At 44.2% G+C, this 15,531-nt stretch overlaps 1 protein-coding gene across 10 annotated transcripts in view; it reads left to right on the top strand.

Moving 5' to 3' along the window:
* Window positions 1-15,531, top strand: part of LOC119442733 (protein AF-10-like) — a 48,062-nt gene that overhangs the window by 7,570 nt on the left and 24,961 nt on the right. For 2 of the 10 annotated variants that reach the window (XM_037707725.2, XM_049662348.1), the window contains exons 5-11: window positions 633-736; window positions 2,352-2,445; window positions 2,827-3,105; window positions 5,426-5,794; window positions 6,304-6,437; window positions 9,998-10,171; window positions 13,840-13,878. In XM_037707725.2, coding sequence (XP_037563653.1) covers window positions 633-736; window positions 2,352-2,445; window positions 2,827-3,105; window positions 5,426-5,794; window positions 6,304-6,437; window positions 9,998-10,171; window positions 13,840-13,878 — 1,193 coding nt within the window. The remainder of the gene's footprint in view (window positions 1-632; window positions 737-2,351; window positions 2,446-2,826; window positions 3,106-5,425; window positions 5,795-6,303; window positions 6,438-9,997; window positions 10,172-13,839; window positions 13,879-15,531) is intronic. The other 8 variants (XM_037707726.2, XM_037707732.2, XM_049662347.1 and 5 more) reach the window with 4 other exon arrangements.

The raw sequence follows: 15,531 nt of genomic DNA on the forward strand, positions 1-15,531 counted from the left end.
AGTCTTAAAAAAAAAAAAAAAAAAGCATTTGGTGTACCTGTTTCTTCCTGTCTTGTTCTTGTGCCATCTTTGACCTGTTTGTTTCCAAAGCCACACACCATACATACACCAACAACACATCCTATTTGCAGTGTTGTGAGTTCTTGCTCATAAGCTCTGTCTAGTCAGTACTACTATTGCTTACTGCTGATCAAATGCACGGTGTTGCACAAAAGGTTATATGCAAACACAAAACATTGTACTAAATTACTTGCAGCATCGTGGCATTGTGACAGCAGTGTGAATAGGTCCTGCTGCGAGAAAATTGGATGTAGAGTGAGCAGGAAGAACCACAGCTCACAAAGCCCGAAAATTGAATCTTTAATACAGCGCTCAAGTCAACAAACACCAATTCAAAGCCTGCGCTTCTCATGGTGCCAGTTTTCTCTTTAGTAGATTTGCATGAAATTCTGTAGCTGCAGCAATGAACCATACAGCGTGTTATTCATAAGAACTCTGATTTGCATAGGATAGTGTAATGAGAGAACTTTGAAGAAGGCCACAGTTCAGCATTGAGCTTGGGCTGGGGCAATGAGAGCCTCTTGAAGCAGGATAGTTGTGACACGTCAAGTCAGAACTGCCTGTCTTTGCAGAGTTGCTTCATCTGCGAGCAGCAGCACCACGAGAGCAAGGCGTCCATTGGAGCATGCATGCAGTGCAACAAGTCTGGGTGCAAGCAGTACTTCCATGTCACATGGTACGTGAGCCAGCACTGTTTTTGTGAACTAAAAGGGATGGTGATGAAGACATGCATATGATACTGCAACTCTGGTGGACAGTGGCACGGTTTGATGTTTGCTTAGGATATCCTTAGGTGTATGATTTTGTTTGCTCCAAGCTGTCCACATTTTCTCTTTGACTGTGACCTGCCAGAAACTACCACCAACAAAGAAAAAGTCCCTCCAGAAGAGAGGCTAGAGGCCTCACTTAAGGCCATAGGCTAATAAATGCAGGGTGCTTTGCTCTTATGAGAGGCCTTCATGGCTTTTGTGAACACTTTGTCATCATCCATGACTGTCCATTAGACAGACACCACAAGATTTGCTGTTACTGTCAGCTTGCACCAGGCTGCCGCATTTCCAAAGTGCTTGCAAGGTTGCTGCCATTCTGTAGCAGTTCTGACAGAGTTCTTGAAAAGTTGTAAGCAAGAGCTGATGAAAATTGCACCATCTAGTCCAGATCCTGGGAAATATGCAATCTAAGGTCATGAATGGGTTTCTTCAATAAATGAAGCTCAGTCTAACGAAACTTGATTTTACGATCTAACGAAGAAATTTCCATTACCTGGCAGGTACTCATAGCGTTCAATGTTTCCATCAACCTGAATTAACAAAACTAACTTAACGAAACCTCATTTAATGAAGTTTTTCCTGAAATAAACGAGTAAAAAAATCAGTGATTTCTTTCTAACTTTGATTTAGGCGGGTTTTTCTTAGAGCATGCGCTCCAACGCTGTCGCGTTAAAACTTCTGTGCACCCTAGCCATGGCCCTAGCTTTATTTTGACGAGGCTGCATGCCACACCCATGCACGGAACAAGGGACTCAGCAGTCGGTAGCGCTCTTACGTACCCGATTTCACACGCACAGGCGTGGGTTAGCAGCAAATACAATGCTGCTGTAGCTTTTGGGTGTCACTACGTTACAATTTTATATTTCGGAGGACCGAGAAATCCCTTTCTCCATTTTACGAATTCCCGATTTAACGAAATAATTTTAGCTTGGTCATCACTTCGTGTTAAATTGAGTTTCAACTCTATATGCTGATGCAGTAAACATAGCTCGTACACTTTGTCCAAACGTTTTTGAGATAATTTCCACAGTTCTTCTGGTCTCCTGAAATTCATATTTACACGTTCTTACTGGCACCGCTAAAATAATGTTTTTTTGACAAGCACAATATGGCTGGCCTCTGCATACTACTGAAGGTTGCTTTGAATGATTCAAATCAGCAAGGACTACAGACATTTTAGCGCCGGCAGGAATTGTGTGTGTGCCCATTGTGTGACGAGTAAAGTTTGTAGAGAATGTGAGTGCTTTAAAAATGAGCATTTGGGCTTTGCCTTACTATCTGATTTCTGACTTCTGATGACCAGAAGCTATGCACAGTGTAAAGGAAATGCCGTAGTGGTGAGGACCACACTAACTTTGACCACCTACTCTCTCCATGTTCCAAGTCCTGACAGCCTATATATACTCTCTTAAATTCTACACCATGTGCCTTGGGCCAGCTGAAGGCATGAGTCACGCAGTAGGTAATGGCTGCATACTGTTTGGCCCCTGTGTGCAAACATGCAGTTTCTTTCTTATCCAGTGCGCAGGCAGCGGGTCTTCTCTGTGAAGAGGCTGGAAACTACATGGACAACGTCAAGTACTGCGGGTACTGTCCCTACCACTACCAGAAACTGGTTAGTGCAGTGTGTATGGATCCTACAGGCATGTTAAGCTGAGTTGCTGCCTCCCTGTCCTTTCCTTTTTTCTCTCTCTTTTGAGATGTCAAGTGCAGTTGAACACTGAACTGTTGTTTTCAATGAGTGCTCTAAGAACCTTTGTTGCACCCATTGTCAGGACTCTTTGGCTGCTGTTTTCTTTCTCCTCTAAAGACAGCTAAGTTTCCTAGTGACTTCAGGACTGAGCTCAAGTTCAGACCCTTTTCCTAGTGACAATGTCATGCCAGTTAAACCAAATGAGCATTTCTTCGTGTTCTATTCATTTCACTGTTTTACTGCTTAAACCGTGAACCAGTCAGCCCCAAACACATGTAGGACTCTTACACTATTTGTTTGCAGAAACGGGACAGCAACATCAAGATCATCCCGGCCTTCAAGCCTATTCCAGCAGATTGCAATTCACGTGAGGGCAGCCCTGAACGCAAGCCCACCAGGGCGCGCATGAAGGGGGGCAGCAGTATGAGTGCGGAGCGGCGTGGATGCAGTCGGCCGCCATGCAATGGCCAGGTGTCCTCAGACGGTGGTGCCAGCAGCGATGCCACTGAGCCACGCAATGGTGCTACGTCTGGGGGGTCGTCGCCCTCGCCAAGCACGGGCACACCCAGTACTCCAGTGCCTGTGAGTTGCCTTTGCCAGCTGTGGTTGCATTTCTGCTCATTCAGGAGGAAGTCACTGACCTAGCCACAGGAGATGGTGTTCTAGAACCCTTCCATGTTCCTTAATCGCATGAAGCTGTGCAGATGTTGCCATTAGACATGTACAAACCATATGGCGCACACGACCAAAGTAGTGACATATTCCTTTACATTTGAGTAGATTAAGTGAAGTGGGTGCCCTTTCAGCATAAAACAGGTTGCTGAGCTCTCTTCTTTTGCAGTAACATCTGTGTTGCCCAATGTCAGGACATTATGCATACACATGCTTGTCAATTCTGTTTGCCTGGATATTTGTTTTTCAGATTGCGCTGATGCTCTCAGAAATATCAGGTGAATGTTTTCTTTTGTCCAGTCTGTGTCTGTTTGCAATCAACACAGGGGATCATGTATGCTACACCCAGAGAACTCCGATTTGGTGATTTTCTGGTTAACTTCCGTTAATCGATTACCTTCAGCAGTATTGCTTCTGTGCATACTGTTTCAAGATCCACTGAAGGCTAATGCCACGAAAGAAACTTGTTAGTGGGCACTATACGTACGCATTATTTTCACTTTGGATGGCTGATGAATATGTTGATAACACAGCCAGCAAGAACATTGTCATACCTGCCAAATCTCCCAAATTTTCTGTAAAGTTACGAATTCGGGCTTGTTCTACAATCTTCCGAATGTTGCACCAAGTTTTATTAAAAATAAATTATATTTGTTTTATGATGGGGGCGGTACAAAATTGCAAAAAAATGCATGAAAAAAAATAAAAATAAAATTGTGGTCGTACCTGCGTCGCCCTCCTATAGCAGCGCAAGACTCCTCATACTAGAGTGGTACCTTCTTTGAGTATGTTTATTCAAACACATTCCTGGAGCTGGTGAAATCGGCTGCAGAAAAGTCTCTGAAAAGAAAGCAACTGGCCTGAAAACATTTTTATTCTTTGGTGTTCCAAGTTTGCTGAAGCTTGTGTGCTGCGTCTAAAGGTAAATCATCGTTAATAAAGTGCGTATCCATTTCACAAAACATGTGTGCTCAAGCAAGTTGAAAAACAAAAGTGTGCTGCTGAAAGACTCGTGAGGTCATGTCAATGGGATTCTTACAAATTCTAGAGTTCGCATGTTGGCAGGTACGCATTGTACATCAGCATGTGCAGTTGTTCACGTGGCTGCAGCCCTTTGAAGCTAAAACGAGCACCTTATAGATCACGACATTAGGGGCATGCGCATTCGCTTTTCAAAGCAGCTAGACATTTAATTTACTTTTTTTTTTGTATCGAGGCTGCACTTAAAAAATGTGTTCCTAGTTTGAGTTAAAAAAAAAGGTGATCCTTACACGAGAATACACTAGTGTTACGATGTGGTTCGGGGAGTAGGCTTAATTGTATCAGTCAGAGACGCCTCCGAGGGCAGCAAGTAAGGAATTGCAACAATCACGGCACACAACATATATTCAAACACACACAAAAGGCATGTACAAGGGCACAGGGCATGGGGGCAAGCGAGACCAAGCTTCCCTACCGCGTTCAGAGTGACTACCACTGTGCACTCACAGTTTGGCTGGTGTTGCGTCGCTGGATGAACGACACCAGCGGAGACGGCAGATGAGACCTCGCGTACTCTGGGTCGTCGGTCGGCTGGTTGGCGGGAGCAGAAGCCCGACAAGCTGCAAGAGCGGAGACGGCCGGCCAGCTCCCACAGATCCCTGTTCGTCTGCTGGGTGACAGGAGCGGAAGACGAGTTGTCTAGAGGTCCATCCGTGCATTGATGCCTGACCGGGCCCCTCCGACAGCTGTTGGCCTCCTGAACGTTGACGTCCGACCCAAGCCAATGCTTCTTCCTTGCTCCGCTTCTCAGCTTCGTTTGCCTTTCTGACGTGGCTCTTCACCTTCTGTAGGCTGCTTCAGCCACACGTTATTTGCTGATTCGCTGAAAGTGCTTGTGTGGCTCTCACTCATTTGTAGGTGTTTTCTTAATTGGTTATTTTGCTGCGCCACACGCGCATGTGCAGCAAGTTGTCATCCATGTGAACAATGCAGCAGCCGTGGTGCACGTGGTTCCATGTTTTCGACTCCACTTCGTCGTCGTCCACGATGCGTCTCTTGGCATTTCACCACAACTAGTATTACACAGCTCTTCCACTGCTGTTTGTTGTGCTGCTGTTTGTCTTTTCTTGATAAACCCACATAGGAGAACATGCCTACGGTCACATTACTCTGTTTAGCATGAGTTGTTGCAGGACAGCGACGATGGCTGAAATAGAACAGTGAACTGAGCTGCTGTTCTAATTCCTAGCAGCTGCCGGGCAAATTCACGACAGCCAACTTCACGGAGGCAACGGTGGTGCAGACAGGCAGCCCTGTGTTTGGGGAGCGGCAGCGCAAGCGGGGTCGCCCGCTGGGCAGCACCAAGGAGGCCAAGGCCCAGCAGGCCGCACAGCAAGCCGCAGCCGCTGCCGCAGCAGCAGCACAAGCTGCACAGCAGGTCGCAGCTGCTCAACAAGCAGCAGCTGCTCAGCAAACCACAGCTGCTCAGCAGCAGCAACCGCAGCAACCACAGCAGCCGCAACAGCAGCAACCCCTGCAGCAACAGTCACCGCAGCAACAGCAGCAGCAGCAGCCTGTACCACTGCTGCAGGCCAAGACGGAACCACTCTCTCCCCCGGTGAGGTTACAGCTTTTAAAATTTGGCTGTCTTCTTTTTTTATGCTGTGGCTGTACACAAAGCTGCATTCCATTGCCATCGCACTTGAAACAGATAGTCAGCAGTATTACTTTACTTTTATATTTTCATCTGGACTTGGTTACATGCAGAGACACTTATTGGAGGTGGGCCTAGCCTTCCAGTTGTTCAACATGACCATTGACATTTGTGAATGGTTAAATGAATGTGTAGAGTAGTGTTGTGCATCATTGACAGAAGCTATGCCTTTTTACCCACATTAAGATGGAAAAAGGGTGTCTTGTATACTCTCATCTTTCTGTGCAGTGTATCCCATATGAGCACAAGGAAATGCAGAAATGCCAATTTACTACACTGCAGAATAAACGTGACAGATCTAGGAACATGAGAGAGCAACACATGTCTCCACAGTGTCCCATTTCATTGCCTAGTGTACATTTCTGCGGGCCTTTGACATTAAGTAAAAATGAGAGTTGACTGTTCCATTTCAGCCATCGTCACTGTCCAGCAACAACCCAACGCCCAGCTTCAGCAGCATCTACGAAAATTTAGTGGGCAGCAGCCGCCATAGTGAGAAGAGGCCAAAGGCCAAACGGCCCTCCCCATCCCAGGGTGGCAGCAGCAGGTATGTTTGTGTCTTTCATTGCGCATGTTCATGTCACCTACTATAGACCTCCTTCACTCACAACACCGTAAAGCTCTTCTAGAGAAACAAGTGCTCAGTTGATTAAAAGTGGACAAGTCTCTGTCTTCCTGCAACCCCTTTGTCTTGTTTAGATAACTGCTGCAAATGAACTCGAGAGATTTCAGCCAAATAAGTGGCAGACAATAGCAATAAACGAGGCACTTGGAACTTTCCGCCATGTTTTGTGAGAGTAGAATTACGCTGCTCTCATTTGCGAATGTGGAAGAGGTCTATAGACCATTTAGCAGCAATATGTAGCTACTGCCAGCTTTAAAATATTGTGCTGGCTGCAGACAGGAACATTTCCTTCTTTTTGTATGCAATGGCGTTAAGTGCATGCACCTGTACTACACCATATAGGTACCTCTTTATGACTTGACTATCTGTCTGCAAAGTGAAGCTAGGCATTGCATGTTCATGGTTTCTTCGCAATATCTGCACTAACAGCACAGGGCACATTCATTGGTGGTGTAGCGACACAACTATTGAATTGGCAGACCCTAATGGCTGCAGCCTCTCTTCAATTCTGCTAGAAGGAATAATCTGTGCTGTTTTGGAAGCACTAATTGTTGTGCAGTCGTCATTGTACTTACAGAAAGTTTTCCTGCCTAAGCTGCTTTCTCCTTTGTCTATTGCAGTAGTGGCTCAGTAGCAATAGCCTTCCGCTGCGGAACACAAGATTGCGGGCTTGTACCTCATTGACAGCAGCCACATGTCAAGGGGGGCAGAATGCAATGGAGTTGTACGCAGTAAAACCTCATTAATTCGACCCTTGTTAATTCGGAAAATTGGATAACTTCGATGCGTCCTGTGGCCCCTGCAAGCATATGCATTATTTAATGGAACAATATTCTTGTTAATTCAGACATATTTGGCCGCACATCGATTAATTTGGACAACCCTCGGAGCGCGATGTGCGTGGAGCGACGCAAAAGAGCAAAAGCGGCGCTAGCGTTCCACCAAACGAAGCTGCTGAGTCTGCATTGCCATAGTCATCCGCGTAAGCTCTATGGTCCTCCTCTGTAGTCTTGTAGTACCTAGGGAAAGGCAGATTTCGAGAAGCAAAAGTCCCCACATGTCTCTCGAACAACTCATGCATGCGCCCTATAGTCGGGCAAATGCAAGAAAGATGGTCTCGTCTTCGTGCTTATTTCTGCCTTTATAGCCTTTATTCTTGTGTTTATTGTCGCGCATGGCACCGCGTTGGCCACTTGCCTTCAGAACTATGTGGTCGCCATCGATGATCGCCTCGATAGTGACCGTGGTTTCGTCTGCAGCAGTTGCAGCAAATAGCAGTTTCGTTTGACTCAGTAGGCATGTTGTTGGCCATGTGCATTCAGAACTGTGGGGTTGCCATTCGTGATTGTATTTATAGCGGCAATGGTTTCATGCGGAGTAGTTGCGGCAAGCAGTAGTTTTGTTATGGCTCAGTGCGCATTGGCCGTGTGTCTTCAGAACTGCATGGTCACCATCCATGATCGCATTAATACGTAGTGAACACGGTTTCATCTGAAGCAGTTACGGTGCGCAGTAGTTATGTTCTGACTCAGTGTGCGTTCACTGTGTGGCTTCATGGTCGCCTTGCATGATCGTGTTGATAGTGACTGTGGTTTTGCCCGCAGCAGTTGCAGGAGAAACCCAAATGCGCCAAATGGCAGACGCAAAAATGTCAAATGCCAGAATTTAATTTTAAATTTTAAATTGAGCTACCTATGCCATGCTATGCAAATGCAACCTGCAGAGTTTGTTCTTATGAAAGCTTTTGGACTGACCATGCAATAGCTGTTGTCAAATAGCAGTTGTGCAAGTAAAAGGTGTTATTCCCTTGGGGGAGTTTTCATGCAAATAAGCAGAAAGCTCGGGCAGGAGAATTTTTTTGGGTTCACAGCGACTGGCTCTACAGTACACAGTGTATTCTGATGATTAATAGCATTTCTGAATTCTCGGGACATAGAAGAACTAAGCATAAATTGGCAGTAGTCTCACTACATCACTGAATTTGTTGCATTGCATGCAGAGTGCCCACTGGTATTAGGCAGGTTAGACAGGCAGTACAGTGGTTTCAGTGCATGGTTACATTCTCAGTAACAAAACAAAGAACAGTTAGCTTTGCTGCAACAGTACTTCTTTTGGAAAAATGCATGCTTTGGAGTTCCTGAAGTGTTACTTACCCATTTTTCTTACCTCTGCACTGTCTCTTCTCATTTTTGCTGTTCTTTTAATTTTATTTATTCGGCTCTAGGGTCCCAGCACCTCCCCCCCCCCCCCCCCTCTTTTTTTTCTAGTGATAGCGTTGTCTGAGAGCTTTAATTCTTATTTAGTCTGCTAACGCCACATCTAATGCCGCAGTCAAATGGGTAGGTGTGTCACTTTAAGCAGGTGCACTTTTTCTCTAATGGAGCCGCTCTATTAGCTTGCTGATGTACTTTGTGGATTGAGCTTTTGTTGGCAGCTGATGGCAGTGGCAACTGGTAAGGAAGTGGACAATTGGTATGTTGGTTAACACTGTTCTGAAGCTGATTCGCAAAATTATTGCTCCAAAAGCACACCCTTTTTCAAATAGACCTCAGTAGACAAGTAGAGGAATTAACTGTTTACCTTCATTGACACGATAGCCCTTCAAGAGTTGTGACAAGCTAATGCATCCAGCCTCCATCCAGGCAGCATAGCAAAGCAGTTGGATTTGGCCTAGACGCAATGAAAATTAGTGTAGATATAATGCAAATGCACTTCTGGTGCTAATTGTGCGGGTAGGTAAACATTGAATTTTTAATGTATTCTTTCATATTCGTTTTATTGGCACTGCCTGGGCTGCACACTCGAGTGGAGGGAAACAAATTCACATACTGCACTCACTTCTGGGCTAAGAGTGAGGGAGATTTTGGTACGGGGATCCACAGCCACACAAATTCAGTTATCATAATCACGTAGAAATAGGAGCTTCTGAACTTTTCAGTTGCGTTTTCTGATACCACTGGTCACTGCTGTCATGTATGCGTGCCTCGTTTCAAGTGAAGCGAGTTATCCGAATGCATTTGCTGGCAAACTTGTCTTGCGCAAGGGATATCGCCAAAACATCTTAATGACTGAACACAGAAAACTCAGATAAAGAATAGACAGGAGGCACACAGAACCAACTTCCAACAAGAACTCTTTTGAAAAAGAGTGCAAAATGTATAAAAATGATTGTGCCCTGTGACATATAGATGTGCTCTTTTTCAAAATAGATCTTTGGAATCTGTGCTGTATGCGCCCTGTGTCCTTGCATTTCGTCTGAGTTAGGTGTTTTAATTTCCAAAGATGCTTCAACTTGCTCCAATCTTGATGTCACTAATGGTAAATGTGTGCACACCTGCAAATGATGTGGGACACTTAGTCCACCCACTTGGCTGGGGTATGAAGCTGGGTGATGCTTTCAATTGCCACTTCTGGAGGTGCAAGTGATCGAGTTGGTGGTATGGGGGACCCATGCGAAAGAGGGCTCTGGTATGGCATGGCAGGGCATCGCCGTCGAGCAGTGGGGAGCGTGAGACCGCCAAAAATGGCAGCGTGGGTGGTGGCAAGCGCTGTGCCAGTACGTCAGGCGGCCCGAGGCTTCGCAAGAAGGTGCCCCCCATGCTGTCGCCGTCTGCTCAAACGGCAGCTGCCAGCGCAGCTACCAACGGCCTGCCTCCGTGAGTTCTCAACCACTAATGCAAACCGGCCGCCCTCACCCCATCCAACCTTCCCCACCTGCAGCTTAACCTCCATCCTTAGGAATTGTGCCTCTCGTTGCCCTGGTTTGTTGAAGATTGTCCTGTTGCCCTTACCTCTGGTAGACCAGAACTGAAAGAAGCTGGGCAGCTTGTTAGCCAAATGGGCAAAAGAAGCCAGCCATTAATTATTAAATGGGTCATCCAGCTTTGTCACAACCGTTCAGAAATTGAAAGTGTATTCTGGTGCTTAAAACAGGTGATGCACATTTCCCCCCTTCAAACTTTATTTTTAACTTGAATACCACTAGTTCACAAGAATCTTTACAACATGCCTTGTTTCTTGGATGCAAAACTTAATGCACTGCAGCTTAGCTAACACAATACAATGTCATGGGTTGTTTTTTCTAGTCTGCATTTGCAAGTCATCTGCTGGTAAAAGCTGCAGTAACACAGGTGGTGAAAATGTTAAGCACTCCTACACGGGGTTCAAAACATCGAGGCATTGAAGGAAACTTGTGACTTGATGTGCCACCCACTGCTCTAGCTTTTAAAGAGCAAGTGGGATGTCGCAGAACGCATCTGCGCCGTGTTCCTTTGGTTATTCTAGATTTTAACACACATTTCACGAAACACTATTCTTTTCCTTGATTTATGAATATTTTTAACATGCAGTAAGCACAAGTGAAATGAAAAGATGCGATGTGCAGTGTGAAATTTGGAACTGAGATTAATGTAAAAATTGACATATAATGTTCTGTTTCTGCAGCACAGTGACTGCATTGCCTCACAAGCCTGACAAACTGTAATCAGAGTTGGTAGAACGACTGAGACAGTCCTTGTATGCCATTTCATGCTTGAAGTCATATTTAACATTTACTCTCGTTAGCATGGCGGTTTTGTTCAAAAGTGTCATAAGGACCGCCATCAAGCTTGTTCTCGTGGTTGTGGCTGAACAGTGTGTACACTCAACACAAGGAAGACATAAACACTAACTGCTGTTCAGTACCCAGCTTCTGCTTCATCTTTCCTTAGCCATGTGCCACTTGCCTCAAATAAACTCAGTCTTGCAGGTTTAAGGAACTCATTGCCCAGCTATTTGGCACATTGCTCTTTAAAAGTGAGTGTTCGAGCGTGATTGGACAGGACAGCAAGGGGCACACATACGACGTACGCAAGCACTACTTTATTAAATTTCACATTTTGGAAACGTCAAACCCAGATTTTTTTTCTGTGCGTAAGAAATGCATGGAAATGATTCCAATGCATTGGACGCAATTGAATCATTTTGCATGTTGTTTACACGGTGTTGAGGCTTTCGCAATCCTTTTGCAGAAAATGAAGCTGGAAGCATTGTTACTGCTACGGTGACTGCTGGCTTCTTTTGTCCGAGTAATTGCGTCGGTGTTTATTGTTAATAAATGCAGGAGCGACTGCTTATGTTGCTGGAAGTGGTGAATCTCTTCTGTAGCCATCATGAAAAACTTCGTAGGCCAGACAAAGACCAAACTGTTTTGGCACCAATGACAGAATACCTAGTTCAAATTTATTCTACTGGCTTTGTCTTGCAGTGAAAACAAGCATATGCTTTTAAAAGCTCTGAAGTCATCGTGAGTGTCAGTGTTAAGTTTCCTATGTAGTGGAGAGAGAAAAACTGCTTGCTACTAAATCCTCCCCTGTGTTGGCTTTGGTAGTCTGAATCTTTCGCTGTTATTCCTGCTGCGAAACTTGGTGGGCCACCATGCACTGACCATTGTTTTTGAGTTGTAAATATTATCTGGAAGAAGCTCTTCCATCTTTATTTTGTTGAGTTGCTCTCCGAGATTTCACAACTTCTAAGGTCTCCAAGTAATTTTTAACCCTTTATATAAAGGAGGTGTTGCCTACAGGCAACATACCAGAAAAAAAAATTTTTTTTTTCACCGAGTTTTAGTATTGAGTATGAAGTTTCTTGATAAATCTACTCGGCCAGCACTGAATGACGGGCAGCAAGCGTCATTTGTTGATTTAGAGCAGGGTTACAGGATGAGGAAGAAGCTTGGCACGCTACTCGCTTTCTTTTGAAAACCGAGTCAGAGGAGACAAGTCAGTGCAAGATCTCCGGATGCAGTGGTGTCACACAAGTGATATAAAGCAACTGAAATGTACACCTATGGTTCACATATAAAGAGAACTGTGCAAATTCCAAAGGAAGCCATTGGTGCTTTGGGGTGAAGCCCACTCTAGTTTTTGGCCTGGTGTTTTCCCCCTATTGCTGAAAAGTTTCTGCTAAATATTTATTCTTTTGGTTGTGCATGTGCTTATTCTCAATGTGTTTTGCACACTTAGACAGAAAATAAGAACTTTCAGGGATATTTATGTGTCTTGTCCCTAAAAAGTTTATTATAGACTACTCGCACTAGGAAAGTTGTTAGTTCTCCACATAGTCACCTTCTTTTGATCGGTACATTTATTTGTGGCAGAAAGGGTAGCACAAGTTTACAGCTGCCACAAAACACACCTTGAAGGTCTACTTTGCAGACTGGTAATTTGTTTGGTGCATAAGCAGCTCATCTTGAAGATTTGCGATTGCAGAGAGCATCCTTCAGCACCAGATGTGTGAGAGACTGCTGCAATATTGTGGTCGGTAAAAGAAGCGGCTTCCTGAAGAATGACAGCATAGTCCTGATGTGAAGGTGCAACGCAGCAGTTTGCAGAAATTCATGTCTACTTCTGGGAGAAACATTGCTTCCGAAACACCTGCTCAGGCAGCTGCTGTGACTGTGCTGTCCTTGGTGGTTCGTTCCGTAGTGAATCTGCCATTTCTTCTCACACTGATACATTCATGTTGTCTGATTATCTGGTACATAACTGACTACTCACTCTCCTCTATTTAGACCGACGATCTGCCTTTTTTCGACCATCGCACCGATGAACGCATTATTTGACATTCATGCGGGTCACTTCGTGCCTTGCCGCGACAATTCAGTTCGATGGGTGTGATTCTACACAAAAGAATAAAATTAAAAACAGCATATTGGTCTTCAGAATAAGAGATTGCCATCATATATAAATACATCTGCCGCATGAGGAAGTCGCAGGTTTTGACTGGAGTCAAAAGGGAGTCAAGTCTTACTAGGGCGTTTCAAAGATAGGCCATGTTTCTGCAGCTTGTGTTTTGTACCTGTTTCTGTTCCGAAGACAAAAATTAGACCTTAGAACTTGAATGCACTTTATAAGTGGTGAGGCACTAGGCATCAAATGTTTATCTGCTCTTTCCTGTCAGCAGTCTTGGCAAAAAGGGCACAGCTGACAGTCCAGCATTGACAATGCTATGGAGGCGTTGAGGCCTCATGTCACATGTCATTCATTCACTTGCATCTCCTATCATGCATGTGTTACCTTTCTTTCGTTGTACACCCTGCACTGATACACTGCTTCCTTTTCTTTTTTTCTTTTTTACAGTTTTAGAGCAGTGTCATATAGTGTGCATGTATGCACGTGTGTGTACATCAGAAGTGCATCTGCATCTTGCATTTTTGTGCATGTATTATAAACTTAATTGCTTTCTGTGGCTTACATTTTTTATTTTATTTATTTGTTTCTTTCTTTTTAGCCCTTGGTTGTTGTGTTCTATTATGTTTTTTTTTTTGTTTCGTTTTGCTTCTTAGGGTGATGGGAAGTGGCGATATTGACCACACATATTACCGGTGAGCTTTCTATTATTTTTTTTTTGTCCTGCATGGCACTAGCAAAACTGCACAACATTGCATCATGCGCACATGAGCAAGTGCAGTCATGTTAAGTTTTGGTGATCTTGTATGATGTGCAAGGACCGGGCTTGCTACATTGTAATGTACCGCTCCTATGTTTTCCCTGGTGGTGCATTGCCTTGCAATCATTCATTGCCATCATGTGGGCCGCCATTTTTGGGTGCTGTTGTGACTGTTTCCTTTTTTTAAATTTATTATTATTATTGTGAAGCAATAGTGCACATGCTTGTTTATGTTTGCCATATGTGTTGTTACTGAAATGTCCTCTGGCAGTGTCATGTTTGCACATCAAAAGTGCATCAATGTAATATGATACTGATATCCTTGGTGCCTTAGCATGGAATGAATGTCAATGTGGTAACATTGCTGGCAGCCTAATAAGTTAGCATGAATGATGTGTCAATGATGCCGCTTTCCCCAGAAAAGCCAAATGCTCTTGTACACTTCCTTTACATTCCAAAACTCTATCACGCTTGTTTGTGGGTGCTTTAAATGGACACTAAGGAGAAAAAATTAAGTAGTAGTATTATTAAATTACACTTTTGTAATTGGGCGCGACAACATACCGTGGTGCCATCCGCCAGTGCTTGAATGACGTAGAAAGTTGGATCACGTGCCGAAGTGTTGGGTCGGTTGTAGGAGTTTTACGTAAGAGCGCTTGTTTTTTTTTCAATCATTTTAAGCTTTCAAATGCTGTGCGAGAATATGTGGTTTTCCTTGGGGCCAATTTGGGCCAGATTTGATATACGTAGTAACACAGAAATAAAAAGCACTGTAGCTTCTATGGAAGCTAGAATGGATGGTAAATTTCTCTGGCAAAATTTGAAGTTTGTGTGCATATGTACAAAATGTAAGTTGCATGCACAAGTGTGAAGCAGTAAAATATGTGAAGCGAGATATGCAACAAAATACAAACAGCCATGCTCCTGGCACCGCAATATATTGCAGACTTAGTTTGAGCATGAAAGGAATGTTGCTGTAGTTGTTCAGGATTTATTGCTACGTTCCTTTATTAATGCTTTTTGCGGACAAACATGATCATCCATCTGCATTGCCCCGTTTGGTTCAGTCAGATCATTATTGATCTCTATCTATGCACCACAAAATGCGTCTCTATTATCAGCATTATTTTATGGTGCAAGTGTTTTCATCACTTTAACTTACCAATAATATCATTGCCGGCTAAACATTTGTGGCAGCTTGGTAAAGTTCTATTGCCGTACAATGCAAGGCCTTCGGCATCAGCGCCTTTTATTAGTTCCTCGCATGCGGAGCATATCGTGCCACAGTAATTTGGTCTCGTTCACATGCTCCCCAGTGCACAAATGACGAGACTTGCTGTGCGGTTCTGCTTTTATCTTAGCAAATGCCCGAAGAAACCAAAAAAGCACGAGACTCCGACGTGAGGTGGGGATCGGTCACATTTTCATTCTCTACTGTAGAAATCGTTTAATATTATCTGCTGCTGTTACCGTATAAGACGTTTAATTTCGCTGCTGGTGAAAAAGCACATCAAATATACTTTATAAATTTTTTTATGAAGCTTCGACCAATTTATTATTGCACGGACCAGGGCTTGTCTTTTGATTT

Source organism: Dermacentor silvarum, chromosome 2, assembly GCF_013339745.2.
Source record: "Dermacentor silvarum isolate Dsil-2018 chromosome 2, BIME_Dsil_1.4, whole genome shotgun sequence".
NCBI lineage: Eukaryota > Metazoa > Arthropoda > Arachnida > Ixodida > Ixodidae > Dermacentor > Dermacentor silvarum.